A 12,118-nucleotide genomic window follows, 5' to 3' on the forward strand; every position below is an offset into this window, starting at 1 on the left:
GATTTTTAGGCAAATATTATGTACAGCATTTTTTTGCTGGTCTTTTTTACAGTTGACCGAATTTTTGATGTATCGATAAAATCATTTTAATCGATTAAAATAATGTGATGGTTTGTCGTTTAAATTTTGATTGACGAATATAAATATTTATATTGAACAGAAGAAGAATTTTAGTGTCTCAAATGTCTTGTAAATGTAAGAAAATATTTCGATTTAAATTACAACTTATTCCGTGGATATAGGGAGGGGATCACTATAAATCGATACTTTAAGACTTGCAATAATTTTTAAGCATTTCACAGCCTCAGTTTCCAAGTCATCATAATAAAACTATACAAGGACTCACAACATTGATATAAAAATACAAAATTAACTTTCTTTATATATTTCTTACCTCATAATAATGTTGTACAGCAGGCAGATTGATGTGTGGGTCTGCCCAATCGCGTGAGAGTTCCACTTGCTCCTTCTCGTTGAGCCAGTTGAGTTCAGCTGTCGCTGATTGTAAGAAATCTTGTAGGGCGTCTAGGTCTGACATGCTGTGGGGAAAAAGTTAAATTCATTATTTCCAAATGGGCCATTTATTTAGAAAGATGACACCTAAATAATGAAGGAAAACTGAATAAAATGCCTTCAAACAAACTACATAGATACAGAAATACGAAGTAATCTTTTTACCCATTCTTTCGGAAATAGAAAATCTAAAATGGTTAACCAGAATAAACTGTGACTACTATATATATAGTAGCTGGTTCTGCCAACATTTTATTTTATATTATACTGGTAAATATATTATATACTTTTGTGGTATTCATGTCATTGAAATAACGTTCCTAAAATAACGAGCACAAAAGAACTGCATCTAAGGCTTCACTTTTGTTAAATAGACACATGTGTGCCACAAGTGCTTACAATAAATGCTACCTTATTCACACCATAATAAAGTCTAAATTCGCAAACTTACCGTTTAGTACTCGTAGACAGCAGTTCAGCATACAACTTCTGCAGCTGACTGAGATGTTGATTGTACAAGTTCAGCTCTTCTCCGCTGAAGTTCGAGCGGTTGTGCACACATTGTTCCACCTGGAATAACAAAGAAATTTCAACCTAATGCCAGTAGAAATAGAGCTTTTATTTCTAGCACACATCAACAGAAAAGTGAGCGCGGGTAGATCAGACGCCTGTCAACGTAACGTGCGGTAAGCGTAATCAAAACGATCAGTTACTAGAACTATCGAAATGTTTGGGTTCCTTCTCCTCCGGAAATAGTAACGTTCCTCTCCCCCGGAACAACCGCATTTGGCGGGCTACTTTCTTAGGAGATCTTGACTTTGACGATACGTTGACATATAATTTTGAATCTTATGTCGAAAGCAATAAGGTTGTAATTTGTATGTACCTTAGAATGGAACTGGTCGATCTGTTTGTGCTCTCTCTGGTGTTTGTCTAGCTCGTGCTGAACTGACGGCAAGTCAGAGCCGTAGTCAGATTCGTGGAGTTTTTTCTGTGAAAAAAAAGATTAATTAGGCGTTTTCTACATAAAAGTACATAATACGCGCTGTCATTTTGCCAAGAATTTTTACCTTCTACGATGTTTAGAAATCCTAAGAAAAACTAATATCTTCACTGTAGTTAGTTGTTGCGCAAAATACAAATGTTTTGCGCAAAATACAATGGTTTTGCACAAAGTACAAATGTTTTGCAAAAAAGACAAATGTTTTGCGCAAATCAAAAGTTTAATTATTTTCAAATTCTGTGTCGTATATTTAAAAGGTTGGGCATACTTAACGACAGAACATATTATTTTACCTCATTCAACTTTTTATTAAATTCTATTTTAGTAGGTTTTCACGACTTCTCAACTTACCAATCTCTCCTTACACCACCTCGTAGCTTCACTCAGCTGCTGGAACTTGGGATCAGCGTCATGGACCCTGGTCTCCAGCACGGTGCGGGTCTCACGACGGACCGTGGTCTGTTGGACCGGCATGCGTACTGATGAGAGGCGCGGGACCAGTCGCCCGGTGAAGGATTGGCGGGCGTTTAGCCAACGGTCGTGGACTTGTTGGACGCTGGAAGGGTTGAAAAAGGGTTTAGTTAGGATTAATTAATTTGAAAGCTCAATAAATAAACTTTGAACATAAGTTTCACAAAATATACCTAGTGGGGATATAGTCTTTTTTCCCACGGCTTCTACATCGGACGGTACAAAACTGCATTAAAAAGTTTGAATTATTAACGAGTTCGATCCCACTGTTTCATCCACATCCTAAAGGAGTAATTCTCGGGTTTCAACCATTTATATGGTTACCTACTTATCTCCACACATCATTTTATCTCAACAATTTCGAGCATTTTCGAACTGACCTTCGCATTTCTAGTTTTAGTCCGAATATTTCTGGTAAACTCACCGTCGATGCAAATCAGCGGCTTGAGGATATCTCCCGTCCCTCAAAGCATGGGAGTCCTGGAACATCTCCTGTATAGTATGCTCCATAGCTCTTAGTTCTTGTTCGATTTGTTCTGCAGCGAGCTTCGCGTCCGCGGGGTGAACGCCGCGCTCTACGCGTCGGATCTCGCTCTCGATGTGGCGTTCTACGCTGTCGAGACCGCCTTCAGTTTGTTTTATGTCCCTGTTTTAAGAAATGATTTATGATTAGTTTTCTTAGTTTGAGTTTTAAAAGTAAAAGAAAAGGGAGGGATATCATGTTTAAATGTTAAAAGGCTTATAAAGTGGGGCGGACGTAATGCAATACAAAAGACAAGTGTAAGAGGGAGTACACAAGGGAAGTATCATAAGGAGCAACGTAAGTGAGTACATAAGTATATGGGGAAGTATATGACATATGTATTCGTATGTATTGATGCTCACTCAGGACTAGGCCTTATCTGGTCACCTTTACCACAACAAACAACCTTGACATTGCTATTCTTTCTACCAGCTTTGCTGGTCCAGTTATCGCAAAGCGCGACTGCTGTGCACGAAGTCTCGGATTCGATGCGTTTGGGTACCCAGCTGCTAATCTCCTTATATGAGAACAGCTGCCTTGACCGACACTCGGCTATAAAGACATCATTCTTCCTTCTATTTTCTGACTAAAGTGTTACCTGTGCAGCTTCTCAGCAAGTCGCTGCAGCCGCTCGAGGCGTCGGATCTCGTCGGTGAGGTCTCGCTCCCTCTCTTGCTGCGCCATGAGGAGACGTGACCACGCCTGTTCCAACGCGTCGGGTCTGAGTGTCGGCTCGATGTCGCACTTGCCTACTGATTCGAAGTCTTTCCTGACTAAAGTGTTACCTGTGCAGCTTCTCAGCAAGTCGCTGCAGCCGCTCGAGGCGTCGGATCTCGTCGGTGAGGTCTCGCTCCCTCTCTTGCTGCGCCATGAGGAGTCGTGACCACGCCTGTTCTAACGCGTCGGGTCGCAGCGTCGGCTCGATGTCACACTCGCCTACTGATTCGAAGTATTTCTGGAGGAAAGAACACAATAGGATGAAGTAAGGTAGTAAGTTATTTTGCTGCAAAAGAACCATATAGTCAAGCTGATATTTCAGACTACATATAACAATATTTAAGAAGGAATTTTCTTCTTAAATAGGAACAGGACCCTTATTCTTGAATTCACAATGCAAAGGAATGTAAAGAAAGAAAAACTTCTATTTTATGTCCTTTCAAGAAGCGGTTTCATTCCTTCCAAACCAAAAAAAACACTTTGTTCTTGGTATACCATCTTTCGCCTAGTATAGAAGATCGTGATACTCAATTCTTTATTAGCATTCCATATGTTATACAGGTACATTATAGAAACAATATGGACCCTGTAGGGCTCCGCTAAACGAAGTTGGAGGGTTTCAACAGTAGCTTATTACTAAATTATAATTATACTTAACAACACAGTGTAGTGATAAGACATAGAAAAGTCCCTCACCTCTAATTCCCTGTAATGATGGAAGAGCTTCTGTTTCTCGCGCTGCCTGAGCGGCACCTCTTCTTGGCGGAACCGCGTGCTCTCGCTGAGCAGCTTCTTCATTTCGATCAAAGTTGACGGGAAAGCACGGTCCTGGAAGAAAAGACATCGGTTAAATATTTGGAAAAAATACGTGCATTCGCATGTTGTTCCACAGTAGTGGAACTTTAAGAGGTTATGCAGCAGTTCTCATCATCATCTGCCTAGCCTTTTACCAACTATATTGGGGTCAGCTGCCAAGTTGACCGAATGCAGCTGAGTGTCAGTGTTTCACCCTGCCCTCCTCAACCCGATTACCCGGAAAGCCTGGACTTTCTAAAAGTAACGACTGCCAATGATGCTCACATGACAGCCACGATGGCAGTGTCTTTCGCACGTATTCCCTCTTACGTCATCTAGTAGTTCAGACATCAGTGTGTCTTACCCATAATTTTCTCACCTGCTTTTTCGACAATACCTTTCCCAAACATTCTCAGTGCCGGCGGCTCCGGGAACGTCTGTGACGAGACATGTCGGGGATGAGATGTACGTGATCAGAGACTTCTCACCTGCATAAGTGCGCACTTCTCGTGCAACCAGGCGCGATGCTGTGCGGCCTGCTCGGTGTAGGCGGCGGCGCGCCGCTGCGACTCCGCGTCGAACAGCGGGTGTACCGCGGGCGGCTCCGGGAACGTCTCGTACAGGGACGAGATGTACGTGATCAGAGACTTCTCACCTGCATAAGTGCGCACTTCTCGTGCAACCAGGCGCGATGCTGTGCGGCCTGCTCGGTGTAGGCGGCTGCGCGCCGCTGCGACTCCGCGTCGAACAGCGGGTGTACCGCGGGCGGCTCCGGGAACGTCTCGTACAGGGACGAGATGTACGTGATCAGAGACTTCTCACCTGCATAAGTGCGCACTTCTCGTGCAACCAGGCGCGATGCTGTGCGGCCTGCTCGGTGTAGGCGGCGGCGCGCCGCTGCGACTCCGCGTCGAACAGCGGGTGTACCGCGGGCGGCTCCGGGAACGTCTCGTACAGGGACGAGATGTACGTGATCAGAGACTTCTCACCTGCATAAGTGCGCACTTCTCGTGCAACCAGGCGCGATGCTGTGCGGCCTGCTCGGTGGCGGCGGCGCGCCGCTGCGACTCCGCGTCGAACAGCGGGTGTACCGCGGGCGGCTCCGGGAACGTCTCGTACAGAGACGAGATGTACGTGATCAGAGACTTCTCGTCGGGCTCGTGGGTGTCCACATCTGAGGAGTAATGTTAAGTTAGTTTTAACGACATTTGTTCTAAAAAATTACAAAGCTATCTGTTCTTCTAAAGTCATCATCGTTACAGCCTGAATACATCCATTGATGGATGAAGGTCTCTCCCAAATCGAGGGGATCTGATTAGTAAGCGCCATGTGGGATGTATCTAGTTTCGAGTTTTGGGCTGTTGTTTAGCAGATTGCTGTTTAACGTTGTACAAATACAACTAAAAGAATTCAATTGCTTGCAATTGGCTATCATAATTATTTTGGTATTGATTGTATTGAACACTGGTCCCGAAAACATAAACTTCTGCTAACAATCACGTCCTTAATAAAACTCAACTAAACACACAAATGAATAACTTTACAAACTTAAACAAAATGATAGCAATTAGTCGCCAAACGACGCGACAATCGCACAATAAAATCGCACAGTCGAGGTTGCACCGATTATTCACGCCAAGCTGCACCGACTTTGAAATGTAATTATTCTTTTGTTTGTCTCTGTTTTACTTCAGAAGTAGGTTCGTTATTATTATTGTTATTAAAATGTTATTTCTCCACAATCAGTTGAGATAATAAGCAGAACGGCCTAGGCCTCGTGTGGTACATGCGATTGACTCATATGTAACGAGCGGTATAGTTGAAAATGCATTATTATAAAATAAAATTGATTATACTAAAACTGAAGCTGTTCTTGTTTCGTATACTTAGGCATAATATTCAAAACGGAGCCTACACTGTAGTGTCCTTGAGTGGAGAAATACAATTGGTTGTGGAGTCTCGGCCTAATTACGTTTATTTTTTTATATTACACAGTACAAAAAAAATATCTTAAATTATACAAAGTAATTCAAATAAATCGTGTTCTGATTGACCTTATAAACAGAACTTGAGTCACACATAACCTTAAAAAAAATCATTAACCATTTGCCACACGATCCTTAACCATCCGTAAAGCCATACACACACTTGACTACCAACGTCACTGCTCATCTACACTTGTTCACCCGAATCGTTAACAATACATCGTAAACCATGAATCAACTACGACCACAGAGTAGAGAAAGAGCGGAGATGCCATAATACAGGTAGGTCAGGCGCCTTCATCTATGGCATGACCAAAATGATCAGTTACGAGTGAACTAATGAGGCGTTAGGGTTCTTTGAGACATCCCGTCAGTTGCACAAACATCCATTAAAGTTAAAGCTTCATTAAATCTGTTACTAACACTTTCTTTGTCAACAAGATAAAAAGTGACAGCAATAGATTTAATGAAGCTATAACTTTAATGGACGTTTGTGCAACTGACGGATCATCTGTCAGCGATTTTCGGTATTACAAGGGTCCAAAGAACACATATAATAGCGAAAACAGTAACGTATCTCGTCCCCGCTCACCCGTATTTAGCGCGCAGGTATCTTATGCGATTTTCCGTTATGACACCTCCGCTAGTCATTTCGTTCTCCATGAACTACGACCAACCAATTGTGTGTATCAGCCAATAATTTAATATTGTCTAGACTCGTTTAATTCGTGAATACAATCTATTTGGAACAATCAGCTTTAAATAATAGGAAGAAAAATGCTACAAGTGAATAATGAATTCAAATTAATGGGATCGTGATTTTAGAAGATTATATTGGTGCTTTTTTGCATTGTCATTGTAAATCAGTATTGAGGAGGTTGGTCTATACCTTTCTTTATTTTACCTTTTTTTATAACCGACATTATAAAATAGTGCAAAAATTATAAGCTCAACTGACTACAGACATATCTACCTAAACTAATAATATAAAGCTGAAGAAAATTTATTTCTTTATTTGTCTGCTTGAACGCTTTAATCCCAGGAACTCCATGACCGTTTCGAAAAAATATTTCAGTGACAGAATGCTCATTTATCAAGAAAGACTAGGATGATTTTTTACCGAGTACGTTTAGTAGTTCTTACAGGTCACGGATCGAAAGCTTCTGATCTATAAAAGTCAACAAAACAACTACTATTGTAGTTCACAATTTCTCCTTGTTGATAATCCCCGTCATAAATCCAAACAAGAAAACCGTAGCACATCAGACAGATTACACCTACATATCCACCACGCCAGTCTACCAGTCAGTCACGCCGTATAGTGAGGCTAGCTTCGTATCGTCACGCATTGGCGCGAACCATTCGATCTACAAACATTATAGCAATTTATTAGCCGTGACCGCACTTTGCATGAGACGCGTAAAAAATGAGCCAAGTTTGTGAGCAAAGGGTCTGGGGTTCCCATAAGATTTTATCGAGAATTTTAATTATAATTATAAAACTTCTTCATCATCATCAACAGAGAAGTTAGTGAATGTAGGATTCTCTTATTGATTTTCCAAAGGATACCTTGGAAGCGATCGTTGTTCAACGCAGTGGTTTATAAAAGGTTGTATTGAGGAAAATTGATTGTTTTGAAGACATATTTGAATGAACAATTAAATCTAAACTATTAATTTATATTGATGATGCTAAATCACAAAAACATAATTACTGATTGATTTTTATTCTTAAAGTCTTTAAGGTCGTTCGCAGGTCTCTTCAGTTATCTATTTCCTATTTTTAAAATAAATCTGTATTCAGCTGAGCTTATCCTAAAGGTACAACTTAATTTACCAGACACAGGCAATTATTTAATTGACCCCACAATGACAATTAAATTATCTTGTACAAGGATCAGATTACATAGTTTCAATATAACATTACCGTCTAGTTATTATACCGTTGCTAATGTCATAATTATGACACTATTGAGTCTCAATACGTCAGAAACCTTCTGATTAATGCCCGATTCTTCTTTGTAAGGCAATGATGACATTAGAAGTATTGTATAGGCTATTATGATATTTTATTGTATTATTGACACTGACCTTCGGGGTCCAATAACCTGGTAACTCCATACTCCTTCTCGACCACATGGAAGGCTGTCTCCAAACGCTCACGGACTTGTCTTGATCTGCGAAAGAAAATGATATTTAGACAATTTCCTTACATTTTTGTAACTGTGTAAATATATATTCTAAACTGTCTGATCCCGCGAACTTCGTATCGTTCAAACCTTCCCTGGACCTCTACAAACATTTTAAAACCAAAATCAGCTCAATCGGACCAGCCGTTCTCGAGTTTTAATCAGACTAACGAACAACAATTCATTTTTATTTATATAGATAGATAGATAGACAGATAGATTAAATGATGCTTAGTCTGAAAAAAATTGACAAATTGAAATCAATTTTTCGACTACGTGTTGCAACAAAAGGCAAATTAAGTTGAATTAATGCAGCTACTAGACTACCGCTCTAAATGCATGCTAACATTGAATCCAACACTTATTACATAACTATGTATTAATAGTAACGAATTATCACTTCAAAATCAATTAGTGGAAATATTAGCACACAAAAACGCACTCTCTGTACCACAAAATAAAGTCGACAATCACCTGATATTACGCCAGTCTATCAGATCAGGACGGTTCCTGTGTATGAGCGCGTTGAAGGCCAATCCATCTCGCCATGATGACGTGAAGTCTGCTACCCTCACGCCAGGGTATTTAGCAGTGGAGCGCCGAGCCCAGCTCAGCAGTGCTTCGCGGGCTGTCACGTTCGCTTCCTGACCGATTACGATGTCGGATATCTGGGGGAGAAGAAAATAAAACCATTAGTATACTAGCAAAAACATTGTAGAATTCAGAACTGCTTTCTATTTTGAAACACACCAAAAATATAAATAGAATAATTTGAAAATCATTGAACTTGGCCAGATTTTTTGTGTGGGTAAAGGCTAGTTTGATTTGCAACAAGCTTTGTAACTAAAGCACGTTTTTAATTAACGATTTCTGTGTAATTTTATTTCGATTAATTAGAGTTAAGTTGTAGAAAATAATCCTCCATTTATTTCGAGTCAATAATGCTCTTATGTCTTGCTGTCTTGCAAAGTTCGGAAAGCTAATTATATACTTATCTTTTTATGTCAAACTTTCAAGAAATTATTTAAAATGAAAGCCCTGATATATTTTTTTACAGGTACGTACAGGTGATATTATGAAAGACCATAAAACAACAGAAACTATCTACGTCGATGATATCGCGAAAATTTTACAAGACGTGAGAATAAACCCAATTAAGCCATTACCAACAATGGCCAGTTCCAACTGAAACATTTCCAATACAATTTCAGTCTTATTGGAAAGTGATAGAGTTGATAATTGATCGGTAAATAATAAAACTATGATTGAACAGTCGATGTTTTGAGATCATTATCTAGATAAAGATTTAAATATTGTGTTGTCCATCTCGTAGATCGAAGATAAGTTAGCTTTCATACGAAGACTGAATAGAGAAAGAATTTCTCTTCTCAGTTTTTAATTAAAGGCGACTAAGATCATCAATTGATGAGAATGACAACCTATCTGTAGGAACTTTCAAACGACAATATTGATGAAATTGAACAAGCAAATAAACCAAAAGAAGATGATAAAACTGCAATACAATTTATGCTAAAACGAGTCTTAATTACTGTAGAAGAAGACTGGGTTTCATAAAACAAAACATTTGAAAACAATCCTGAATAATATCACATTACGGTTACAACGAACAAATTAACACAGAGAACTAAACACCTCTTCGTAAACATGATAATCGCAAAGATATAGAGTTTCAGTGAAAGTTAGACCAGTTCAACGCTCAGTCTGGCTAACATCCAGGCCCAATAATAGACTGGAACTATGAGGAAATGCGTCTAGCGATGTATTAGTGTCACTATGTTTATTGATGACTGGACCAGTTAATAACGTACTGAGTAATATGTTTAATGAAGATTTTAAAATTAGCAATTCCTAGTTTAACCTGTAAGCAGAAGAGTCAATCTATCTTTGTATTAACAATCAAATGTATTAACAATCAATGTATTAATAATCAAAATGGGTTCAGGTACACTGTAAATCAAATTACGGAAAGAAGTTAAGGATCCCAAGCATATTTCTGTCGTGAAACTCCCCCTTTCAAAATTATTTCATCAATCCTAGTTCTCATTTAACAAAATGTCTAACAATATCGTCAACTTGAAACAGTAATTTGTTTCAAGTAAAAAACTACAATTTGCACCAGAATTGAGCGGTGAGCCGATTCATAAGTCAGCGTAAGAAACTTGCGATATAATTTCATTTAGATCAAAAATTGCCGTTATTTAGAAAACTTTATTTTAAGACTAAAACAGAAAGACAGAAGGTCTATGAGCTACAAGGATAGCTAGATTTGCGCATTCAGATGAAAATGAAACCCTGATATTAATATAAAGCAAAGATACATTATTCTTAATACTGATAATATCCCAATTATTGCAATAAGAAGGCGCTACAATTCTTAAACGGTTTGTGTTCAAACATTATTAAAATATGCCAACTTTTAGGATACTGCAAATTGTTTCATAAGCAGTACCGGGGCTATTTCTATGACAGAACCACCTACCTAACCTTCTGCCAATATACTTAGAAGTCAATATCAATACTGCAGGTTCAACGACCTGTTTGACGTCGAAACGATTCGATGACCAACTGAATGCAACTGTGACGGAATGGGACCAAACGGCCTTATTTCAGACAATCAGCTATTAATAATGGGAACTAATCGGTAATGCGAAGCGACCATACAATCGTGTGATTAGGAAGGAGCGGAAAATGTTGCTGAAGAAAGAGTTAGTCATTGTAGTTTTGCAAAGGAAAAAATGTGCAATGTAACCTTCTTTGATATTCAAGAAATAAATAAAGATAAATAATATGATGCTGACGAAGGTAAAAAGCTGGAATCTCATGCATAAATCGGCACTAATATAAGATTTAAAATTCAATATCATGCACGTCATTTTATACCGTAAGACAATGGATGCCATAAACCCATTCCAATAGTTCAAACATCAAACAACGAATAGAAGCAACAAACATGGGAATAAAAAATATTGTTTTTGTAAACGTAGCTCTGAATAAAAGAAAACTTTTTTGTGTACGTGACAAAATTCGCGACGGTCACCATTGTGTGCCTGTGAATGGGAGTCCATGAGCATTTAATTCACGATCTATCATAACAACAATAATATTAGTTTGTTATGAAGACATGGCCAATAGGGTTGTTGAAACTAAAACAGATGATGTTTATCCGAAGAATAATGAAGAGAATGCCAACGAGTCTACGCATGGTGACTGCCGACATTTTATGAGATTACTAAATATACATGTCGCAAAACATGATTGCCATAGCAAATTGAAAGCACCATTTAGCAGAATTTCAGACAGCATTCCAAAAAAGGTAATTGACATTTTCACTAATAACCATATAAGGCTTAATTAGAGATTTAAGTCTAGCTAAGTAAATAACTATGATTGGCGTTTTCCTAGAACCTAGGAATTTGTCGGAGTTGATAACCATATAAAAACAAGTAACATGCCAGCAGTTGGTTTGTGCATTCACAGTGCCAATTATGTGTGAAGACAAGATGTTAATTTATTTCTTCCTCACAAAAAGTGTTGCGACGCCTATTGCGTGAGAATAGTAAATAAGTGATGGACACATTGAGATTTCTTTACGTGATGCTATGATCAAAGTAACCAGTATGAAGCAACCCACCAGCTAAATTAGGATCAGCACATCGAACACATCTTTAATAGTAAAAAAATATTAGCAGAGACTTGGAGTGATTCTCTCAAACGGTTCTTTAAAACTCCTAATGACTGTAGTCTTAAGTCGATCAAATACCACTAATATTGCAAGTAATGATGGCAAGTCAGGTTCCCATGAACGAAATGAGATGCTGGCACCGCCTTATGACCTTGTGCATCATATTGAACGTGATGGAACAAGTTTTATACATTAACCTGACCTTGCGTGACATGCTCCA

At 38.9% G+C, this 12,118-nt stretch overlaps 1 protein-coding gene across 1 annotated transcript in view; it reads right to left on the minus strand.

Moving 5' to 3' along the window:
- LOC110381036 (dystonin) overlaps window positions 1-12,118 on the minus strand; it is a 206,990-nt gene that overhangs the window by 118,450 nt on the left and 76,422 nt on the right. Inside the window, 10 exon segments of the mRNA XM_064041470.1 lie at window positions 395-539; window positions 965-1,083; window positions 1,400-1,504; window positions 1,868-2,072; window positions 2,412-2,633; window positions 3,296-3,465; window positions 3,924-4,055; window positions 5,012-5,196; window positions 8,098-8,183; window positions 8,670-8,863. Of these exon segments, the coding sequence (XP_063897540.1) occupies window positions 395-539; window positions 965-1,083; window positions 1,400-1,504; window positions 1,868-2,072; window positions 2,412-2,633; window positions 3,296-3,465; window positions 3,924-4,055; window positions 5,012-5,196; window positions 8,098-8,183; window positions 8,670-8,863 (1,563 nt within the window).

This window comes from Helicoverpa armigera, chromosome 25, assembly GCF_030705265.1.
Source record: "Helicoverpa armigera isolate CAAS_96S chromosome 25, ASM3070526v1, whole genome shotgun sequence".
NCBI classification, from domain to species: domain Eukaryota; kingdom Metazoa; phylum Arthropoda; class Insecta; order Lepidoptera; family Noctuidae; genus Helicoverpa; species Helicoverpa armigera.